The sequence below is a fragment of the Myotis nattereri genome (assembly GCF_964212035.1).
Source record: "Myotis nattereri genome assembly, chromosome: 12".
Classification (NCBI taxonomy): Eukaryota; Metazoa; Chordata; class Mammalia; order Chiroptera; family Vespertilionidae; genus Myotis; species Myotis nattereri.
In genome coordinates this window covers 73,878,921-73,903,500 of record NC_138087.1, presented here as the reverse complement: position 1 = coordinate 73,903,500, position 24,580 = coordinate 73,878,921, and the positions used below count along the sequence as shown (strand labels likewise).

At 39.6% G+C, this 24,580-nt stretch overlaps 1 protein-coding gene across 5 annotated transcripts in view; it reads left to right on the top strand.

Moving 5' to 3' along the window:
• The window catches only part of STRBP (spermatid perinuclear RNA binding protein), a 129,121-nt gene extending 106,014 nt beyond the window's left edge, over positions 1-23,107 (top strand). For 2 of the 5 annotated variants that reach the window (XM_081104116.1, XM_081104117.1), the window contains exons 13-18: positions 3,503-3,661; positions 7,612-7,746; positions 7,940-8,080; positions 11,026-11,149; positions 16,016-16,060; positions 22,069-23,107. In XM_081104116.1, the coding sequence (XP_080960242.1) occupies positions 3,503-3,661; positions 7,612-7,746; positions 7,940-8,080; positions 11,026-11,149; positions 16,016-16,060; positions 22,069-22,073 (609 nt within the window). In that variant the 3' untranslated portion in view covers positions 22,074-23,107. Of the gene's footprint in view, positions 1-3,502; positions 3,662-7,611; positions 7,747-7,939; positions 8,081-11,025; positions 11,150-16,015; positions 16,061-18,761; positions 19,847-21,202 lie in introns of those variants that run through there. The other 3 variants (XM_081104114.1, XM_081104115.1, XM_081104113.1) reach the window with 2 other exon arrangements.
• The last annotated feature ends 1,473 nt before the right edge of the window (positions 23,108-24,580 follow it).

Below are 24,580 nucleotides of genomic sequence, written 5' to 3'. Positions count from 1 at the left end.
CCCAGGTTTGATTCCGGCCAAGAGCATGTACCTTGGTTGAGGGCACAGGAGGCAGCTGATTGATGTTCCTCTCTCATTGATGTTTCTAACTCTCCATCCCTCTCCCTTCCGCTCTGTGAAAAATCAATAAAATATATTTAAAAAAAAAAAAAAGAATGATGGGAACTACAAAATATATACTTAAAATAGGATCATGTTTTCTTTGTTAATCTAAAAATATATTGAGGTTTTTTTAATAGTTATCACAAAGATTGTTCTCATTTTTACTGAGAATCTAATATTTCATTACCACTATTCTACTGCAATGTCACTAATCCTTTTTTAAATTTATATGCTTTCTGTTGATTACTTTACATCTTTTTGAACTAGTATGATTCTCCCTTAAGATGTATTCTACAGGTAGAATTACCAGGTCAAGAAGAAAGCCCATTTGAATGGTCTGTTAATTCATTAAATATGTATTGAGATTTCTATTAATGTCAGGCATATATTTCCAAATTGTCATCCATAAGGTTATACCATGTTACAAGTTCTATATTAGAGAGTTTTATATCCAACATGTGTTTGTGAAAGTAGGTTCCACTTGATAAAATTCCTTGCATTTCTTACTAAGCTTGGTGTAGGTTTCTGTACCTGTTATGACAAATCACACCATAGAATCAAAACAAGAAGAAACCAATTTCTGCCACAAGAGCCTGGCTGCTCAGCAACAGGAAGCCTACAGTGGCCAGTCTTCCCTTTCCTCCTCCAGTTATTTCTCCTTAGAGTCCCTCACAAGTAACACCTGTAGGGACAAAAGCAGCCATATTTCATGGAAAGAATCTTATTCATTATGGAAAAAAGATTAGTTAGAAGGGGACACGAAGTGAAGGCTCTTTGGAGAGGTTCTGGGAGCTGTCAGCTCTCTATGAGACAGAAGCCATGAATGGGACTTTGTTTTGAGTAGAGAGCCGTGGGGTAGAATGTGTTTTTATGTGTTTTCACTCTTGGCCTCTAGTCCTTTAGGGTGTCATCTTTCTCAGTCTCAACCCCCTATCATGAGAAAAAAAAGGCATGATTACACCAGGACTTCCCAGTCACCTTATTTCCAGGACTCATCTTGTGAATTTCAGTTTATTTGATGTGTTTATTAGGTTGGATTTGTTAGCTAGACATTTGAAACCCACCTTTCTTTGGTATAGCAAATTTTTGGCCTTAATTTTCATTTCAAACAAACTTTCATTCCAGACGTCTGAGGACTCTTCACCTTTTATTTTTATAGCATATACCACTTAATCTTTTTTTAATTTTATTTTATTGTTTAAAGTATTACAAATAGTAGTACATATGTCTCCTTTTTTTCCCCATTGACCTTCCCCTGGCCTCCCTTACCCCCCGGCACATGCCCTCACCCCAGTTAATAATCTTTGAATTATGTATTCCTAGAAAATTACTTAACTTGAAATTTTTTGTCAGTTGAGCTGCATTGCAAGTATTCTGTATCCTTTGATATTATTTGTCAGTTATATAAACAATTTATGAATGTATTGAAATAAGTTACTATAATAACAGGTAAATAAATGACTTTGACATCTGAGAAAAGGGCAGAGAAATGGTGCTAAGTAATGCACATGAGGCTATTTTAACTGTTTTAAATGGGGGGAAACTGCATGTCTCTATCTAGATTTTATTGGAATAAACCAAATTTACTTGTGACTCTGGCTTTTGACTTGCAGCTTGTTAGCGGGTGTTAATTCCAGGCTAGTAACTGTTCTCTCAGGGATGTGATTTCTCGGGAAGAACATATTCATTCTCAGGACTCAATGGAGCATGCATTTTCCTCAGAAAGCATTAATGAGGTTGTAACCAAATGATGTGAGTGTGTGCTCAGTGTCAAGAACTACCTGACCACTTTTAGAACTCAAGATGTTAAAAAAAGGGGTCCTTGGCTTTATTCCCAATTAATACAAGGAATTTATTTGTGATTTCAAGTGTTCAACAGAATGCCAGATTTTCCATATGAATTGAGTGAATTAATTTCAAGTTCTCTTGTACAGAGTTCTTAGGCTCTTTTTTGTTTAGTGGTACTACCTTATCTATATGGCTAGTCCGTCATATCAGATGGCATTGTTTATAAAGGCTGGGCTGCCAGGCTGCTCATTTGTGTGATTATCAGAATAGTTTATTTTTATTTATGGTCTTTTTAAAGCCAACTTCATTGAGATATAATTTATATGCAGGAAAGTTAATCATTTACTGAGATTATGGTTTTTGGCAAATGTTTATAAGCATGTAACTACCACCTCCATCAAGATATAAAATATTTTGTCTCATCCAGAAAGTCCTCTCATGTCTCATAGTAGTGCGTCTCCCTTGCCACGCCTCTAGCCCCTGGCATCCTCTAATCAGTTTTCAGAATAGTTTTTTTGAGAGACACCTGTTAGGTATAGCTGGGATTGTACAGAAATACAATGTGCTTTTATGTTCCAGCAACTTAAAACATTAGTCAAAAGCTAAAGCAAATACAGGGATCTTTAGGAACCTCTCTCGTTATTTTCTGATATAAACCTTTAAATTAGTAACTGACAGTGCCATATCAACCTGTTTAAAAGGGGCTTGTGCAAGTGCTGGTGAACGTATTTCTCTCGTAAACGGAAAAGCAGTGTCATCTGGAAGGAGGTTTTAAAAGGCGTGTGTGTGTGTGTGTGTGTGTGTGTGTACGTACACACATACAGAGCTCTGGAAACGATATTTTATAAAAGATAAGAAATGCCAGGCATTGACTGGAACTTTAGAAGAATGAACATTGGAGGAAGCCAAGCCATAGCCAGTTCTTGTGAGGAAGGGGTGGAAATACAAACCTGAAATTGTTCCTGGTTCACTTCTTATAGAGACTGAACCTAAAGACTGAATGCTTCCTTTCAGGGCTCACTTATGGTTTTAGTTAAAAGCAAAGAGACCAATAGGAGAAAGGTCCAGATGTTATTTTGTAATTGACTGGAAAATTGGTTTCAAGGTAAAGAAAGCTTCTTGATGGCCTTTTTGTGCTAATTTCTCCTAATGGGTTGGATCATAGAATTTAGAGGTCAACTAATCAGTCTTCCAGTCTTACAAATTGGAAAATTGAGGACCAGAGGAGAAATTCAGGATTAGACACTCCTGTTTATTCTTTTCTAGTCCAATGTACGGTTTTATGTTTCCCCTCACCTCATTAGTTGAACTTGGCTATTTTCTCTATCTCTTACCTCCAAATTAAATGAACCAGGAGCAACCTCAGGTTTTCATTTCCATCATCCTTTATTTAAACCTAATTACTCTGTGGAGGCTTTTCCCATTTTTATGGTGATACCCTGGTAGGTAAAACCAAGGATTTGTATATGTATTTAGTACCATCTTGCTCTTCCTACAAGGTAGTTAATAGATTCAAATATTGTGGATTTGAAATTCTTGTCTTTAATATTTCATCTATTCTCTGTGGTTTCTGTTGTTTGAATAACACTGAATCTTAATGTAATCTGTACAGGTATTGCAGGCAATGGGATACCCAACAGGCTTTGATGCAGATATTGAATGTATGAGTTCCGATGAAAAATCAGATAATGAAAGCAAAAATGAAACAGTGTCTTCAAACTCAAGCAATAATACTGGAAATTCTACAACTGAAACCTCCAGTACCTTAGAGGTATATTTATACATTATTTTCCTTAGGGGAAAAAAAAAATTCATTATAGAAAACTTGAAAAATATAAATAAAATAAAAAAGTATATATAAATGGATATATTCCAAAGGCAGGTATTATTAATATTTTGGTTTATTTTCATCCAGCCTTTTTAAATAACATTTTAATTTTTTTTAAATTCTCACTTGATACTCCCCCCCCCCCTTTTTTTTTTTTAAAGAGAGAGTGGAGGGGAGGGAGGGGGAGAGACAGAAAGAGAAACATCAATGTGAGACAGACACATGAATTGGTTGCCTACCGCACGCATCCCAACTGGGGAGGGCATTTAACCTGTCACCCAGGTACGTGCCCTTGCCCGGGAATTGAACCCTCAACCCTTTGGTGTGCAGGCTGACACTAATTATTGAGCAACACTGGCCAGGGCTCTGTAAGTATTTTTATGAGGACATTTTTATGCAGTTTTACATCTTGTTTTTCCCCCCACTTAATTCTAAAAATAACTGTAAAAAGCCCTGGCTGGTTTGGCTCAGCTGGTTGTAGCATTGTCCTATGTACCAAAAACTTACTGGTTGGATCCTGGTCAGGCATAGCCTGAGTTGCAGGTTCCATCCCCGATGGGGGCACGTACAGGAAACAACCGATTGATGTTTCTCTCACACACCCATGTTTCTCTCTTTCCTTTCCCCCCTCTCTCTCTAAAAGAAAATCAGTAAAAACATATCCTCACATGAGGATTAAAAAAATTTTAAAAATCTGTGAATGTACTGTGTACTGCACAACATGTTTAACTAGCAGTTCCCTTTTGCTGCATTTCCCAAGTATATTAACTATAACTGTAGAGCAGAGAAACAGAAGATCTAGTGGAAGAAATATAGGATTACTTGAAGTTGTGCTAAGCTGAAGCAGTGGGTCATCATTGAGTTGGAACGGCTCTGAGAAAGGCATATAGCTTGACCTATTATGTTCCTTAGACTCTGGGGAAATCCTGGCCTGTGAGCTTATTAAAACAGAAAGGGGCAGAATCCAAGCAATATATTCACAGCATATTTGGGAATTCATGGAGCCCTTGTTTATTGCATTCTGCATAAGGAAAATTGGCTTTCAAGTAACAGCAATAGCTTACATTAACATTTAAAAATTGTCATTTCTAAGAATGCGTATTTATTAAAGACTAAACTCTTCTTAGTACCTGCTTACTACCAGTTGCTGAAGACATGTGTCCAGAGCCTCAAGATGCCCTCAGGCTAGAAGGGCAAAAGACATGTTTATAACTAATTTTACTGTAATGTGATAAAGCTCTGTGATTGCAAACTGAATATAATGATGTAAAATCTCCAAGTAGGAAATGATTGAAACTTATACACATGTGAAATTAAAGGGAGTAAAATGTGAGCTAGGTTTTAGATGATGTGTAGGATTTTTTAGGGAAGAGATAGAAGGCATTCTAGGTCAGAGGACTAGTAGGTATAGAGGAGTTGTGAAAGGAAATGTTTAGAAGCACCAGGTGGGCCAGTAAGGAGGGCCTGATAGGGACTGAAGCCTGTAAAAAACCATGTTGAGGATAGTAGACATGGTACCTGGCTTCTGAGAAGACTAGTCAGTCATTCACAAGTGGTAGTCACAGGCAGAGCAAGATGTTTTGCTGGCAGTTTTTGAAATTCTAAGAAGAGAAAGAGCTCGTTAATTATGAGGCTCAGACCTTTAAGTTGGGAGGCAATTAGGAAGGAAGAGTGCAGTGTGGCTGCACTAATAGCAGTCATGAGTATATGGAGCTTTTGGTAGTGAATACATCACTGCTTTGTTTCTGTGTGATGTAGTAAGGGGGGGGGGGTGACACAAAGCCCTATTCTTCATTGAAGTAGGAGTAACTGATTAGAATGCAAATATTTTTATATCTTGACTTATTTTTATAAAAGTGATTTCAGATTTGGGAAGCAGAATGAGATTACCATAGACTAGTTTTTTAAAAAATTATTACCTTTTAAAGCTGGAGACTGGAAATGTAGATTATAAAAGCTCTTCAAAAAGCATATTTATTACAAAAGACTCAGAAATATTTATTTTAACTTGTCTTTAAAAAGAGTTCAATGTTTCACTTCTACAGCATCAACCACTTACCAAATCAGCAAGAATCTTGCTGTCCATTAGGTTTATATACATAATAATTCTTTTGGGCATTCATTTCTTTTTCAGCATTTTTTTAAAAATTGATTTCAGAGAGGAAGGCGGGGCGGGGGGGAAACATCAATGATGAGAGAGAATCATTGATTCGTTGCCTCCTGCATGCCCCCTACTAGGGATCTAGCCCACAACCCAGGCATGTGCCCTTGACTGGAATCGAACTCGGGACCCTTCAGTTCGCAGGCTGACACTCTATTCATTGAGCCAAACCAGATAGGGCTTTTTCAGCATTTCTTGAGCAGTTACTGTGGTGGAATTAAAGACATGATCTCTAACCTCAAAAAGTCCTCAATCTTTGGGTCTTCCTCAAAATCATAGTTGTAGTATTTTGTGGTTTGTTTTACTTTTGGTGCTAACTTCACAATTTGAGCCTTCACACTCTTACGAGAATTACTTTTCTTCCCTTGACTCTTACCTTTTATAAAGTCAGTTCTTTCTACCATTCCTAGAGTAATTTTTTACAACGCAAATCTAAGTATGAACTTACCCGGATGAAAGTCTTTTAGTCTTTCCACTGTCTATGATACAGGCAACGCCTGTGTGCCTGATACACAGTGATTATGATCTGGCTCCAGTAGGGGTGTTTGCAGGGTGAGGTTCTGCCTTATTCTTCTCACCCCTTCATCCAGCCAGCTGAACCTCCTGCCGCTTCTTCTGTCCAGAATGCCTTTCTCCTTTGTTTCCTCCTTAGGATGGTCTGGCACTTCGCTCCCTTTTATGGGTAGGTTCACAGTGTCACTTCCAGGGAAGTTATCCTGATAGCCCTAGAAAGTGATTCTTTCTATTGTGTTTCCATAATTTACATCTCATCTGTAATATACATTGTTTTACAGTGATTATATCTGTCCCTCCCACTGCACTATAGCTCCTTGCGGACAGGGAATGACAACTTTTATTGTTATTTTAAAATTTCAGAATCCATAGTTTATAGCCCATTGTTCTGTTTTGTTTTTACTTTAGGTACCCTTAAATCTCTTTAGAGAGTCTGAAAGGTGTGAATGGGCATTTTCTTCCAATCTCCTAAATTGAGTTATTTTTTCCTAATCCTAACGATGAAAAAACAGTGAACACTCATTTGAATCTCAACAGTTCTATCCACTTTGTTAGTAATTTAGATTATTATTCTTAGACCATGAACACAGATCAGACTCAAGAGTACGATGTACAGTAGGTCCTTGGGTTACGTTGGAGATCCGTTCCTACGGCGCGACGTAAGGCGATTTTCACCATAAGTTGGAACCCACCTACATAAGCACCTACGTCACTCCCATGGAGCACATACACAGCAGTAATTAAGTGAAACAGTAAAAAAAAAATTTAAAGAAAGATAAAAATTCCTGACCTTTACTTGTGGCAAATAAATAATAAAAACATAAAGCACATATGTACATAAGTCAAAATGACGGAACTTTTTTTTTTTTTAATAAATGAATGGGAGATGGTGACGTAACCACGAAACGACTATGTCGAGTCTGACGTAACCTCAGGACTGCCTGTAATGGCAAGATTACATTACTCTTGAATACTCTTCTATTGGGACAGCCCTGCTTCAAAGTCAGGGTGTGCAGATGACTGCCTGACTGGGATGTTTACTGTTTGTAGAGTTTTCACACCTTTATAGATACTTTGTCATTTGTATATGGAGGTGCTCATGCACTAGCTCCTGAATGCTTTAAAAATACAATTTTGAGCCTCTGTTTCAACAGAGAGTATAATTGTATAATAAGAAATTTAATACTTTGGAATCTTGCTTTCTTGAACCTCCTTCTAGGTAAGAACTCAGGGCCCTATTCTCACAGCAAGTGGCAAAAATCCTGTAATGGAGCTCAATGAAAAAAGAAGAGGTCTGAAGTATGAACTCATCTCGGAGACTGGTGGAAGCCATGACAAGCGCTTTGTGATGGAGGTGTGTACCTAGATAGAAGCCAACCTGTTTTGCCCTCAGACACATAGGACACCCTGAGCTTACACATAAATAGACTGGGTCTATTCTTGTGGCACTATTTGACTTTTGGTGTTTTCTGTGTTATGATCCATTTAAATTAAACTACATAGAGGAATTGCATGGGCTAACTTCAGAGTGTCATTCTTGATTTTAGGTAGAAGTAGACGGACAGAAATTCAGAGGTGCAGGTCCAAATAAGAAAGTGGCAAAGGCAAGTGCAGCATTAGCTGCCCTGGAGAAGCTGTTTTCTGGACCCAATGCAGCAAACAATAAGAAAAAGAAGATTATCCCTCAGGTATGAGTTGAGCATTAATAACTTTGAAAAATATTTCCATTAAGTTTCCTTTTTTGCTTTTGTGCCCTGTTAGCTTTTGTTTTTAGTATTTGTTTTTCTTGGATTTAGCAATCTTTTCTTTGGGTTAGGTTATTAATAATATAAATGTGTCAGTAGGTCCCTGTTCCATGGTTGTCTTAGGCAGATTATATATTGAAAAGAGAATGGTAGCATTATTTGGGGGCTTCAGGTCTCTCTTGATGAGGTGGAGTGTTAAGGGATTTGGACTTGAATGAGATGTTAGCATTTGTCTGGTTTAGGGAAGCTGCCAAGAGGACTTGGGCTTACTTTCATCAGTCTGCAGATGCTTTTCCATTTCCTTTTCAGTTTTGAATTTTTGCAGCCTTTATTTTGGGTTTTCTGTTGGAGATGGCACAGTAGAACTTGACCCTGTGTTGTTTCTTCTGTTGATTGGGAATGTCAGTGCTGCAAAGGTCTGGAATTAACAAGATATTTGGAAAAGATGGCGTCCTAATTCCATGCTTTTGGATAACAGATTCTTCTAACCATTTTTTTTTAATGCATTCAAAAATATTTTCTAGACATACACCATGTGGGTGGTTGTGAGGGAAAAAGATACAGAAATAAATATAAGACACATTCCTTCATGGAGAGTACTTGTGTAATAATATCTGAATATATTAGGTGATAGGAAAAAGCAATTAAAATAATTAGATTAATAGAAGGAAGCTTGGGTTATTTAAGATTGTGTGTTAAACAGTTTCTTTTACATATGTTAAGTCTATTATAGGACGGTAGAATTGATCTCATTTTATCAATGAGGAAACAGGCCACTAAGAAATTAAGATACTGTGTGTAGCAACATAGCTGATTGATGGTAGAAGTTCCTTTTAAAACCAGGGTCTTCTCCTTCCAAAGACATGGGCATTCTACTGTTGCATATAACATCTTAAAAACTTGTTTTGTGTTTAACTTACTTACTATAATAAATTGCTTAAATTTTAGGATTCAAAATATAAACAAGTAAGGATAACTTTTACTGAGATTAAATTAAAAAATAAAGTTTAAATTGCAGAGGAAGACGTGTAGAGAGAATAAGTGGATTTTCTTTTCCTAAATCTTATAGAATATGTTCTAAATTAGGAGAAAGATAATTGTTACCTTGTTTATTTTGGTGTCTTTTTCCTATGAATTACATCTTGTAATTGGCCAGTTCATTTTTGTGCTTAAAAGCCTACTTGCAGAGACTTTTCAAGTAAGTTTAGTTTTAGTAGGAATGAGCTTAATTTGTGTGAGGTCACTCTGTTATTGCCAGATTGTTGCTTCCTGACTACTTTTGAATAAGCTGTGTTAAAAAAAAAAAAAGTCTGCTTGAAGTTCACTCATTTTTAGAAATTTTCCATACTAGAAGCTATAAGCCTCCTGTGTTCAGTGTGCTTGACAGCCAAGAAGCAGTCTGTTTTGGATGTGTGGGGTGATTTTTTTTTTTCCAGCCAAAAAAAAATGGCAGTTCTCTGTGCATGATATATTCAACCTTAAAACTGCCTCTGCCTAGTTATACTAGCAGAGAGACTGACCTCAGAGGAGCAGAGGATGATGGTATTTCCATGTGAGATAAATGTGTGTGTGCTCTGAGATACTGTTGGCTTTATCATACAGTGAGCTTTGAGGCTCTGTCCCCTTCCCCCTCCCTTGTTTGTAGTAGGGAATATTAGTAGTTTCTAGCTTGAGTTTTTGTTGCATTATTTCACTACAAAATAAGAATAATATTTAAGTTAAAACTAGATATCCTTTGATTTTTTAAAAAATTTTAGTTTTGGAAAGGGATGTTTTAGCGACCCATGTTTGCTGTTACTCCTTGAATTAGTCAGCTTTTCAGTTTTATATCTATATTCGATACTGCTCTTTGTACCCTGAAGTAAGGAGAGCAAAATGAGTATTATTTTACAATTACTAGGGCAACTCTTCTAGAGAGAGATTATGGGACTTTATCAGACTCCATGGCATTTTAGAGCAAGAAAAGACTTTAGAGTTGGTATGTGTATATATATGTACTTATTTATTTAACTAGAGGCCCGGTGCACAATATTGATGCACTCACGGGCTGGGGGGTGGTATTCTCCCTCAACCCGGCCTGTGCCCTCTCGCAGTCCGGAACGCCTTGGGGGATGTCTGATTGCCATGGAGGTGGGAGAGGCTCCCGCCATCACCTCTGCACTCACCAGCCATGAGTCCAGCTTCTGGCTGAGCAGCGTTCCCCCTGTGGGAGCGCACTGACCACCAGGGGGCAGCTCCTGTGTTGAGCGTCTCCCCCCGGTGGTCAGTGCGTGTCATAGCAACTGGTTGTTCTGCTGTCGGCCGATTTGCATATTAGCCTTTTATTATATAGGATGATTGGCGCACGCCCACACACACACCCCCACACACGCCCGCAATAGAAGAGGCAGGCTCAAGGAGATCGCATGACCTCCCTGAGGTCTTAGTAACTTAGAGCAGAAACTGGATCCATATCTTTTGTCTTCTGTCTTAGTCCTTTTGTACAAAAACTCCATTCCGGTTTGCAGCTTGTTCTGGGTGGTTTGTTGTTGCAGTATTTTTTATCTGTGGCCGGAGAAGTCAATGGATTTCGATCAAGTGTCTATAATTACTCTAATCTGGCCTCAGTTGAGTTTGGATGTAATTTGATACTGAAATTTGTATGTAGGAAATGAACTCTTTTTGGGTAACCCTCAAGTGAAAAGAAGTGATTTGCATATTCTTATGTACTTAGCATATTATCTAGAACAACTCTGTAAGGCAGGTGTCATTTTCATTCTACAGATGATAAAGTGAAGGCTTAAGGTCATAGACAACACACTGTCTCATCTAAAGGCTCAAGTTTCTCAGAGATAATAGGATAATAGTTCTTATTTCTCTCAGTAATAAAAATGTGTTATTTTTAACAGGCAAAGGGTATTGTGAATACAGCTGTGTCTGCAGCAGTCCAGGCTGTTCGGGGCAGAGGAAGAGGAACTCTAACAAGGGGAGCTTTTGTTGGGGCTGCAGCTGCTCCTGGCTACATAGCTCCAGGTACAGTACAACCTGTAGGAGATCTGCCTCCTTTTTTGGAGGAATGGCGTCTCCTTTATTTTCTAGGATTATACTTGGTCTCTGGAAACATGACACAGGTATAGGATGGGGGTGCACAGAAGTTGAAAGGAGAATCTACAGAATGTCACGTGTTTTCTCATGGAATTTGCGGAGTGGCTAGAGGCTTCCTGGAGGGAGTGACAGATGAGTAGTGTTGCACATAGATGAAGGGATGTTTTTTGACAATGAGGAAGCTAAAAGATGTAGCACAGATTGAGGAGCAGAGTGTATTCAGTGGGATACCGAAGACAGAAAAATAGCTGCTAAGAGGTTATTTAATTGGGGTGAAGCCTGGTCATTATTAGCGTTTCCTTAACTCAATGTTTGGGAACCATCACAGACTAAAGAAACAAAAAAAGAGAAAAAGGGGAACTTACTTACACCATGCTATATAGTCTTACTTAGAGCTTACTATACACCAGATACTTTAAAAAAAAATTATTGATTGATTTTAGAGACAGAAAGGAAGGGGGATGGAGAGAACCATTAATTTGTTGTTCTACTTATTTATGCATTCATTGGTTGATTCTTATATGTGCCCTGAATGGGGATCGAACCCACAACCTTGGTTTACGCTCTAATCAACTAAGCTACCCAACCAGGGCACCAATACTTTCATATAAGTGATTTCGCTTAATTGTTTCTAATCTTCACATGTTTCCTCACATGGAAATTATTTCCATTTTCCAGATGAGGAAACTAGGTTTAGGGAGATAAGGTGAAACAAAGAGTTGAATATAGAAGTTTGTAGTTCCAAAGTTTCTCTTTCCCATTTTACCACATGCCTTGAGGTAGATTGATAAAGGTGCCATCTCCTTGCCTTCTGTTCTAATCCATATGTCATTTTAGTGGTAGATACACATGTCCCACTAAAATCAAGTTCTCTGCAATATTGAAAGTATGAAACTTTTAACTTGACAAATAAACTGCTAGTAATTGTTGCTCAAGATGAAATTGTCCTAGAGATTGGGTTTTATGCAGTCATTTTTTAATCTAACACTCCTAAGTTTACATAGATGGTGGGTTTTTTCCAAAGAATTAGAATAGACTATTTGGGAAGTTGTATGGATGATGGGATTTGGTAATTCTACCTTCTAGAGGTTGATCCCAGTAGGTAGGGGCTGGAGACACCCCCATTGTTTCTTGCTTGGGCTACTAGTTTATAAAAGCCTTAACTTGCCTTGGTCATATTTGTCATATACATAATAGTTCAGTTGCTCTAAAGGTGAGACATAACTAATCAAATAATCACTGTTATAGACAGAGATGATTTGATGATGGAGAAGGACATGATGCTACAAGAAGATGTAGTAGAAAACTGCTCTAGTCTGTTGAGTCCCTGAAGAAATAACACCTGAACTGAGCTTTGAAGCATGAGTAGGAGTCAACTTGGGGGAGAGTGTGGGGTGTAAGTTTTATACACGTGCAGAGACCTTGTGGTCCTGGTGGTAGGGAACTTGGCTCAGTTGAAGGTTTGGAAGGTCAGGATGTAATGTGGAGATCCTTGGGGTGGGGTGGGAGTGAATTGAGCTAAAGCTGGATGCTCAGGCCCAGTCCTGGAGGCAATGGTTTAGAATTTGTTCTTAGAATCGTAACTGCAGTGGTATGTCGTAAAGGATTCTAAGGAGTGAAATGTCAAGCTCCGATTTTATTTTTCAAGATCACTCTATAGTGTGAAGAATAGATTGTAGGAACAGAAGTGGGCATGACAAGGCAAGTTAAGGTTTTTATAAACTAGTAGCCCAGGCAAGAAACAATAGGGGTGTTTCCAGTGGGTGTACGGCAGTAAACGGGTGGCAGGAAGTGAACAGATTGAAGGATTCCTCAGAAGCAAAATGTATGGATTTAATATGGAGAATTAAAAAGAGTGAAGTTTCCAGGATATCTCCTAGGATTTTAAGCTGAAGGAATTAGGCTGGATGACTGTGCCATTCAAGAAAACAGAGAACACTGAAAGATGCATGTTAGGGACATGGGAGGAAGGAGAGTCATAGTTTGGTACATTCTGTGTACAAAATTAAGACATTCTTTTGTGCATCTCACTATTTCAACTGAAATTTAATTTTTTTTGGCCTGATTCAATGCATTGTTTAAAGGAAGCAACTTTCACTTAACAACAATAGGCAAGTTACTGAAAATAGCTTTCTTGCCTTTGATTACATGTTCCATTGGGACTTTATCCATCTGTGTCTGTGGTTGCTTAGTCTTGAACATTTACCTCCTGCTTGAGTGGTAAGCAGCCATCGTCCGTCTAGTGGCGGTAATTGTGAAGGGAAGCATTTAGGTCTGCTGTTAACCAGGTGTGTCTGCTCTATAGCAAATTCTCTCTTATGTCATCACGTTGACCTCTCTGAAAGGCCTGTCTCCTGAAGTTCTCTTATAGCCTAGAGAAGATTCACATGAGGTTGGTTTAGAGTATGAATAGGTTATATGCCATTTGTGGAGTACATGCTGTGCAGCAGGGACTGTAGTTAGTATTTTTACATATGTTATGTAATTGCATTTCACTGCCAACTCAATTACTACAGTAGACTATGAGGTGCAGAGACATTAAATAACAGGTACAATTCAAAGTCACCTTGCTAGTGAGAGGTGAAGTCAGGATTAGAGCCCCAATGGTTTGTTCAGTGGCCAGTCTAATTCCTTCAGCTTAAAATCCTAGGAGATATCCTGGAAACTTCACTCTTTTTAATTCTCCATATTAAATCCATACATTTTGCTTCTGAGGAATCCTTCAATCTGTTCACTTCCTGCCACCCATTTACTTCCGTACACCCACTGGAAACACCCCTATTGTTTCTTGCCTGGGCTACTAGTTTATAAAAACCTTAACTTGCCTTGTCATGCCCACTTCTGTTCCTACAATCTATTCTTCACACTATAGAGTGATCTTGAAAAATAAAATCGGAGCTTGACATTTCACTCCTTAGAATCCTTCACGACATACCACTGCAGTTACGATTCTAAGCAATCTAACCTCATTTCTCTCTAAGGAGGTTTTGGTAAAACCCTTGAAACTATAGTCTTAGCCAAATAGCCGCCTTTTCCTGGATTTGATGCACAACTCACTTTTTTAAGCATTAATTTCTCTTTTGGCCTCTGATACTGTTCCTACTGCTTATTTCAGCTGCATTGTGTCCTCTTAAAATAACGACTGAGCATCAAAGATTAAGAACAAGATTGAGACGAAGTTGTACTATCCCTAGTTTTATATGACTGAAGTGAAAAAAACTTTATCTTTCAGGAAATGTTTCAATTGGTCCCTAAAAGCAGTTTACTTGTTCAGTGTACATTTGAGTGTTTTGTCTCAAACAGGAGATTTGGAACTGGCCATTCAAAGATGACCAAGACCTAACGTCTGCCCTAGTGAATGCTTGGGGTCAGGTGGGAGTAGGAACAGACATTGAGTAAACACCATGCAATGTGGTGCAAGCTGTAACATGAGTGGGCAAAGAAGTGGGAGGCTTCACAGAGGAGGTGATATTTGGTCCTGATCTAAATGATGAGTTGCAGCTGGTCATTAGAGCAGTAGACAAAGGGGTTGTAATGTGAAAGTGCTTGCTTTGTTGTGGGTACATGTACCTTCCATGCCCTTGTCCTATTTTAGGAACCAATTTTTCCTAGAAACTCTTACCCAAGTGATTTAGTATTTATATTTTTTAAAGTTGTTTTACTGAAAGATTAAAGATTGTAGCTTCTATTAATATAATATTTCTAATCCCTACAACACTATAAAGTAGCTTGGAAGGTTTTCCATTTTAAAGATGAGAAAACGGCAACTCAGAATTATATGTCTAAGGACATGTAAGAAACTTGTGCCAGAACTAATTGGTTCAAAATCTTCTGTATTCTTTGTATTTGTATTTATTGACAATGTGAGCGTTTTTTCTTTTTCTTTTAAATTTTCAACGCGAGGAAAGCACGGGTGAGAATAGCTTTTTTTAAAAAAAAAAAATTTATTGATTTTTTTACAGAGAGGAAGGGAGAGGGATAGAGAGTTAGAAACATCAATGAGAGAGAAACATCGATCAGCTGCCTCCTGCACACTCCCTACCGGGGATGTGCCCGCAACCAAAGTACATACATGCCCTTGACCGGGATCGAACCTGGGACCCTTCAGTCCGCAGGCTGATGCTCTAGCCACTGAGCCATACTGGTTAGGGCTGAGCCTTTTTTCATAGGTACCAGATGCTAATGTCAATTGCACCACTATTTACTGAGAGATCCTGTACTGGGGCCAGGAATTCAGGCAGCAACAAGACATGGACCTTGCCGTCAAGTCCACAGCCTGACCTGTGTGCTCTCCTTAATGGCCGTTGAGGCTCCAGCCTGCTTTGTCACTGCTTTCTGGAAAGAGACTTGAACATGTCTGTTCTCCGGCTCTGAGAATTGGTCATTTGAGTAGTTCTGAGTGTTCCTTTGTTCAACATATTATATTTAGCCAGTGCTTACTACATTCTGCTAGATCCAGGTGATGCAGAGTGTCTCTGCCCCCCCCCCCCCCCCCCCCCCCAGTGGGGAACAGAGACAGCAATTCGATAATTATAATAGTGTGGTAAGCATAGTGAGGCAGAGACAGGCTGTTCTGTGGGTCAGGGGAGCCTGTGGACCATGCAGAAAGTTTCCACTCTCAGCAAGCCTGAAGGGATGGGTAGACTAGAGCCAGTCTGGGAATGGTTCTCATCCATCCAGCATCTGGACGAAGTCCTCAGAGCCCACAGTGCCGGGCCCAGTGGTACTTGTGAATTCGACCAGTGCCAGCTGCCCTTTGTCCTGGACTGATCTGCTCTCTCTTCTTTGCACTAGGCTATGGAACACCATATGGTTACAGCACAGCTGCCCCTGCCTATGGTATGTACACCGTCTTACTGGTTTCTCCTATTAGCGACTCTGTCACAGCAATCCCAAGTACAGTTTGCATCTAGGGTTTCTTTCAATGAATTGGAGGATCTCAGACCTATTCATTCTAGTGACCCAACTTAAATTCCCTTTGAAAATGCCACAACCTTGTGGTTCTGGGTTTGGTTGGAGTTGCTCTTCTCTCGCTTTGCCTGATCGAAGGACTGCTTGTTTCTAATTGCCTGTTTCTGACCATACTGAAATTAAGTATTTTAAGTAGTTCTTACAGCCAACTTATACTCCATTCAAAGGCTACTGAAGGGCCATACGCAGTTTCTAGCTTGGTTGCCTGCCAGTTATGTAGCTATACTTAAACTTCTGGTTGGAAACTGAACTATGGGTGATTGAAGTTAGGGATAGGAAATGCTCACTTCAAATTTGTAGCCATCATCCCTTACCAGAAATCTGCTTTAGAGGTGGAGTAAACAGGTCCTAGAGAGGTGATGGGCTCACCAGCAGTGTTCCCTAAGTGTTTGCTGCAGAATGTCTGTAGTACATGTCAGAAAATCACAGGAGTGTCCCCTCTCCCTCCAAAAATAAAAAGTAAAAGCGAATGCAGAAGTGAACCTCAGTGGCCCTTTGGATAACTTTTGAATGAGGTTTATGTGGCAATGGAGGCAATAGGTTTGGAGTCAGTGATATGCTCTTAGACATTTTTCCTAACTCAGGTGCTACATGTTCTAGAATCAACCATCTTCAGGGTGTTTGTCATTGAGACAAGAAGGGAGCAAGTGTGTATGCTTGTGTGTGTGTGTGTGTGTGTGTGAGAGAGAGAGAGAGAGAGAGTGTGTGTGTGTGTGTGCGTGTGTGTGTGAGAGAGAGAGAGAGAGAGAGTGTGTGTGTGTGTGTGTGTGAGAGAGAGAGAGAGAGAGAGTGTGTGTGCGTGTGTGTGTGTGTGTGTGTGAGAGAGAGAGAGAGTGTGTGTGTGTGTGTGCGTGTGTGCGTGTGTGCGCGCGCGTGCAGCCCCTGCTGGGCACGCACGTTCACAAATGGGGAAGACCCTGAGTGTACCGAGGCTTGGGCTTTTGTTCTCTACATGAGCCCCGAGGCCTTTCATTATACTTTTTCTCTTCATGCATCAGCTTTTCCATTTTTGTTTGGATGAAAATTAAGGGTCCTTAAGACTGCTAAATTGAAGCTTCATCTGGTTTCATAACTGTAGAAATAAGTAGAAAGCGAACAGTTTGACCTCTTTCCCCATTAAGGTAGACAATTATATCCTGGAAAGATGTGGAGAAGCTGCCAGGGTCAAATGTGTGGGGTGAGTGTCTCCAAGGCAAAGTGCAGAGGCTGGAGTTACTTCCCTTACCCGAGTGTCCCCTCTGGCACACTCTGGTTGGGTCAAGGCTCCCCCAGATTCCCTTGTTATCAGATTTGGGTGAGTAGGAAGTGGAGATTAATTCAAGAGTGTGCTTTCACCCAGAATTGCCTCTAAAGTCACACTGTCCAGCTCCTTTGAGTCTGGGTATCCTGACTACTGCCCCCTTCCTGCGAGTCAGGTCTGCTCAGTGTACCAGACACGGCTGCCTCCCTGGCCTCAGTCACGTGTCTGAGCGACAGAGCATCTGCCCCTAGGGCAGGTCTCCCTCCGTGTCTTTCTTTTGGACTCAGTCAGTCTCACATTCTTTGTAAGGTTTGCTAGAGCTCTGTTTTTCCCTTAGAAGCAGTTTTATATCTAGGTTCTAAGTTGCATTCACATTTTCCTCAGTATTTTTAATTTTTCTTTCTCGTTCCTCCCTTTTCTCTAACATTGTACTTTCACCCTGTGGCATCTGAGCCCCACAGCAGAAGGCTCTTCTCCTCCATGTGCCATATAACTGACTTCCAAAGCTGGTGAAATTTGATGCCCCCATTTTTCACATAAAAGATTTGTTTTTAAATGTTACTGTGATGCCAACCTACTAAAATGATGCTTTATTTTGGCTGTAAGGTAAATATGTCTTTTGGCCTTTGTAAAGCTGTTGCATGTGGGGTAATTTCCCTCTGATCATCTGGTGCTCTCGAATACCTGCTGTTGCTGCTTTGTGATTTCTCCATAGGTTAAAGATTAGAATAGAAATAGGAGCAGATTTCAAATCATGCTTGAGTATGCAGAAGTTTGTGAGGCCACAAGAACTCATTAATTACAAAATTAAGAAAGCAATTATTAATCTTTCCAGATTTGCCATGCCAATATTGGCACTAGCCATGAACAAGATAAGCCCCTGGTCCCGACTCCACTTGGAGCTGTCTTTCTGGGGAGCTCAGGCCTGCAGAGAACGATGTGCTTTGAATGTTGACGATCTGTGTTTCTCCTGTAAAACATGATTTGCCAAATGGAGAACCAATATGGATTTCTAGAATCACTTTAGAATATTAATCAATGGCTTTGCCTTTGATCTTTAGAATTCACGACAGCTCATTCATATGAAATTGCCTTCTGAATATCATTCTTCCTGTGATTTAGCCATCTTAATTTGAAGTGGAGAATATTATCAAAATATTAAGAGCAATTTCAAAATTGAGAGATTTGTGGGCCTCTTCCAAAATGGTGATGTTGACTGACTAATCTGGAAAAGGTTAATGATAATAATTGTAAGATTTTTTTTTAACCTGGAACTTTTATTGGATTATCAAACTTATTTGGAGTCCTTTCCGTTTCTTTTCTCTGTAGGTTTACCCAAGAGAATGGTTCTGTTACCCGTTATGAAATTCCCAACATATCCTGTTCCCCACTACTCATTCTTTTAGCAAATGACAGAAGCTAATTCCTATTGAACAACAATACAGTACGATACAGAATGTTAGAAACAAAGCCTTTTTATCCTGCTTTCTTCGAACACATACTTGATCAAAATTATTTGTAAAGAACATCTTTCCTACTTTTTGATTTTAACAAATGCAAATTTAGTTCTCTAAAACTTGAAAACAAAAAAAAAATTAAAAAGAAACTAGTTCTGTGAAACGGTACCTCATTTCTGGAAAATAACTTATACCAGCCCTTCTGTTGTAGGGAAATAAGTCTAGCAGTTCAAAGTTTAAGAGGAGTATCAGATTATGTAAAATTAAATTTGTGAAGGATGTATAGTCTTAAACACTGATCACAAATAAACTGCTTTGTTGTACCCCAGAGTACTGCCTGGTTCCTGACATAGCCACTGATTCTAGCTGATTGACATGTATCTGCCCCAGGGCACTTTAAGTTGGGCTGTAGTAATTTTTTTTAATACAATAGACTTTTCATTTTACTTTGTAAATATTGAAGTGTGTAATTAAAGCCAATAAAATATGGGTTTGAATATTGTTTTAGCTTATTATTTTTGATATGTTTTGGTATAAAATTATAAGGAATTGAAAACTAATAACTTATCCTAGGAAACCCATCCATTTGTAAGCAAACTGCTAAAGTAAAACCAAGGCGGTTGTGAGTCCCAGCCAGTCTCCTTACTTTGTGAGCCCTTTGTGCCCTGCTGTACAGGGGCTTCACCACGATCCGGGGTGCTCTGTTCCCCAAGCATTGCTTATCAAAATGGTGGCACCACCCAGAGATGGGAAAGGAGGAATAGGATCATTTTAGTTTCAGAATTCCCTAGTTTTAAAAACTAATAAATTAATTGACCAGTCACCCTCTCCTGTTCTTGTGGCCTTCTTCACTCTGTAAGATACTGTGTTCACTCCCTGGCTTTTTTCATGCAGATAGAAGATCAGCAATTTTTCTGGGATTCATTGAAGGGTCTTCTTTTCCTCTTCAATTACATCAGAATCTAAAGCAGCAACAGGGTCCCCATAAAAACTTGCTCTTCGATTGTCCCAGTTCTTGTTGAGTGCTGCTGTGAAAAGTGACAGGTTTCAGCCATGGGTCAGCATTTATTTTTAAGACACCTGGTTAAGCTGGTGACAGATGATGACTGGGTATCATTGTGCTGTTCTGTAAAGGGTGCAGACCTAAGTCTTCCACTTGCATTCTCACCTTGTTTGAAAAGCCTATGATGTTACTAGAAGGTAATGGTTTCATTAAGGTATTCACCCCCATGGAGACAACAATGTGGTCCCATGTTGGTATTTACAAGTTGCTGTGTCTTAAAAATGTCCGTTTTTAGTATGAAATAGCTTTCTTCTTCCCTTTTAAATTCTGTTTTTCAGAGTGGAACACTGCCCATCAGTGAGAATGGGCTTCACAAAATATGGCAAATTGATTGCCAGATTCTTTGGGACCACTAAATGAGAATGAAACGGGCAGTTTAAAACAAATGTTCATGTCACTTCTCAGACATCTATTTATTACAGTGGTTTGTTTGTTACTTCTGCTCCTTGACCTTTTGTCTTATTAGTGGTGGGTGATTCTTTAATAAAACCTCATCACTTGCTAGAAATAGCTGTGAACTTATCATTCTCATCTATGCATTAGTGGCTAGACGTAAACAGGAGGCCCATTTCGGCTGGGAGTTTTCATTTTTCATTGATTCGTTTTGCTGACCTATGGATGAAACAGAGCCATCACTGAGAAGAAAAAGCATGGCTGATAGTGTCCAATTTTTATTAAATATTTACAATAGTCCTCTTGGTTTTTGGAATACTATTAATTGGCAGCTGCAGCTGTATTGTCATTTGAAATTGATCGTCAAATTTGCATTCCAAGTTGGAATCTCTCTGGAGATTTCTCTTTAGAAAATTCTTTAGAATTAGCTGACTCAGCTTCATAGCTCGATCCCTGTATGATGGTGAAAAGGGAGCTGTGCTGTTTTCCAACATGATGGCAGTCATTTCAAATGGTTTCTACCAAGTCCTTTTTTTTGTTTGTTTGTTTGTTGGAAGTTACTAACCATGTTGTAAACCTGCCCCGTTGCTGCAAACTTTTACATTTCTCTGCTTTACTTAAAATAACAGAGCTGTCAGTCCTTTGTTAGAAGTGGTAACCATTGCAAGTTCAACTGTTTAAATTTTGTAATGAATTAAGTGTCCCCCCCTTCTTTTGCCCTTCCCACCCTTCCATTTTGTAATGAAAATTCCACTTACAGCTGAAAGAGCAGAGAAATATAAATGAAGCTCTTGGCTTCACCAAATTCTGTGAAATTAACACAAAGTTTTGCTTCTCTGCTCTTTTCTCCACTGTAGGTGGTTTTTTCATTGAAAGCCCCTATTGCCAGCCTCTCAGCGTCGCACCATTTATTATTCACTTGGGCCCTCAAGATTTCTTCTCTGACTTCTAGAACCATCAGGTTGTCTGGCTTGAAATGGCAATTTCTATGTCTTGGTCTTAAGAGCAATGTGACCCCTGAGGCTTTCCAGCTCTCAGACACACCACTCTGGTACCTTCTTTTGGAAAGCAATGACTGAACATTTTAAAGACGAGCAATACTTTACTCAAAGCCACGGTGTCTGTTCTAAAACTTTTCTTTGGAAACCTAGCAATATCTGTACTTGACTCCTCCTAGTGTAGTCTCTTGTCAGGGAGTTTACAGACCAATGTAGAACTTAGAATTAGTGTGTGAGCTGTGCTATATCTTCGAACCATTTTTAAACTTTTTTAGCATATAAATTGGGTAGTTGCATTCCTGACTGCGTCAGTTAGTGCTTTTATAATGTCTCAGAGATAGGGGTTCTTGAAGCCATATTCTTTGCATGGAGGCTGGTGCCCAGCTGTGGATGTGGCCTGTAGCCTGTGCTCCTTCAGGCTCAGGAGCACCCCGTCTCCTGTGCAAGGAAATGGTCCCGTGGTTTCCCACGTACCTCATGCAGACTTGCCGCCGTGCCCGGTGCAGTGCAGTGCGGAGTCCTGAGGTCGTCTGTAGTCCTCTCAATCTGTTAACCCAGGGGACACACCCGACAGATTGTCCTGGTATTAACCTTTTCTTCTTTTTAAAAATTTGGGTGAATGTTTGAAAATCATGAATCAGTCAGTCACCATTATTAATTGAAGAGCTGGGAATACCTCGTTAATGTATTTTTAAAACTGGTGTTGGACCCTCTGTGTATTTCAGGTTAATACTTTTAAGCAGTTTTCAGCACGTTTATCTCACTTTATTCTCGTTCTCCTCGGACCTTCGTAGCCATATCACTTATATAAAATAGGCTGAGATATAGTGACTGTAAGCTGTGCTCTCAGTATACAAAGGTAAGCTCTTTTACTTTCTGATTAAAGAGAAAAGTAATTAAAAATGGATGAACACAACATGCATGCATATATTACAATCATATATGATGTATTTGATCTCTTAGGTCTTATGGCATCACATTTCCTTTAAAAAATTTTGTATGATCTAAATGTAAAATAGTTATTTTTGGCGTTTCTTTTAATACCTTGTTTTACTTTCTATTCAAGAGACATTTCACTTTTGCTGAGTTAAGTGTGTGTATGAGTGTAGAAACTTAAAATATAACATATGTGAATTACACACACATACCTGTTTAAAGAAAAGAATTCAGTGGTAGAGAGAGTTCACCTAAAAAGATCTTAACATCAGGACACTCTTGGCCAAGGTGCTGGGATTTCATAAGCAGCAAGGTTGGTGACAGTGCTGGTAGGATGCATTTATATGTAGTTGTTACACAAGCTGAGGATTGAAGTGCCAATTTCTCAAGGAGAAAAACTCTGAGAAATGAAAATCTCTGATCTATGTTGTATGCCCTAATGCAACAGCAGCAAGAAGCCATAAAAAAAAAAGCAATAGAAAATGAAAAAAACCAAAATATTAAGGTAACTATGAGAAAATATGTAATTGACTGAGTTAGCTAACTATTTGCAGAACCAAATTTGGCAAGACTCAGAATGGTAAATACCCAGGGACCAAATAGATGTAAGGCAACTCACCTGTCTTTCTAGGTTCGATAGCTAGATGATTTATTTCCCACCTCATTCAGCCATCATGGAGTTTATTTAAAATATGTCAGGGTTAGGCCAAATATTTTAATAAGGATTTGCTTTGTTTAGTGTGTCCCATATATGCATTTCATATGTGTCAGATGTTCTGTGCTAAGGCTATTTTTTTTATATATAGATTAAAATGAATTTTATGTTTTATATTTGTCTCTAAGTAGCAGTTTTCTTTTTATTACTAACTTGAAGGTTGCTAGAACAACTTTCTTTTCCATACAGAACCTGCATGTATGTTGAATGTGGCTTTCACATCTATAAAAGATTGTATGAGGTCTAGCTGACTAGTAGCAAGTACATTCCAGTCCTGCTCAAACAGCCAGATGCCCATTATGTGCCAGGTCCTTCTCTGGGTATCAGCAAACAGAGCCCTGCCCAGTGGAAACGCTTTAAGTCTGAGCCTCCTTGTTGATGGAATTGGGCCTACTATAAATATCCTAGCTTGGGAGGCAAATCATGCGCTAGAAATGTCAAAAGATTAACTTATTTAATAGTTTATTTATAAACTAGAGGCCTGGTGCATGAATTCATGCAACAGTAGGATCCCTCAGCCTGGCCTGCGGGATCAGGCCAAAACCGGCTCTCCGACAGTCCCCCGAGGGGTCCTGGGTTGTGAGAGGGCGCAGGTCAGGCTGAGGGACACCACCCGTGCAGGATCGGGGCCAGGGAGGGACGATCAGGGCTAGGGACGATCAGGGCTGGGGACGGACATGGGAAGTTGGCCAGCCGGGGAGGGACCGCGGGAGGGCTCCAGGCCATGTCCGGCCCATCTTGCTCAGTCTCCATCAGCCAGACCCCAGCAGCAAGCTAAACTACCGGTCGGAGGTCTGCCCCTTGGTCAATGCACATCATAGCCACTGGTCGACTGTCTGCCCCCCTGGTGGTCAGTGCACATCATAGCGAGCAGTTGAGCGGCCTGAGCATTTCATTAGCATATTACGCTTTGATTGGTTGAACGGACAACTGGATGACCAGACACTTAGCATATTAGGCTTTCATTATATAGGATTAATAATATGGGCCCTCTGACATCACAAAAATGAGCATCCAATGGAAATTCACTCATTTTAAATATTTCCCTGCCAGTTTTGACAGCTCAAAACCAACTCTGGTTTATGTTCATGGACCTCTATCCAAGTAAGTGAACTGAATGAAATTAGTAACAAATACCCCAGTCCTTTTATAGCAATTTTTATAATAGCAAATAACAAACTGGCTAATTTAAATACTGACCACGTATTTTTTTTATGACAAACGAGGGGAACTTTACACTTCTAACTATTTACTATTACTCCCCTGTTTCTTGGATCGTATTAATAACTGCAGCGGATGTAAATTTTCAGTAGTGAGTTAGGGGAATGAACTGAGATTCCCTGCACCCCACTCCTAGCAGTTAGAATTCTAGCAATCTAGAGCCTAAAAACCAGGGCTATTAAGAACAGTTATAGCTAAAAACAGCCTGCTCTCTGAATGGTCGTCCTGCAACTGCCATTGAGCTAAACCCTGTACCTCCTCGCTGTGGGGGGTGGGGCTCTCTGTGGCCATGAGAACAAGGAAGGCTCTGTTTCATTCAGACTGGTGCTGACGCCATGCTGCCCAGCGACCGTGGATTTCTCATT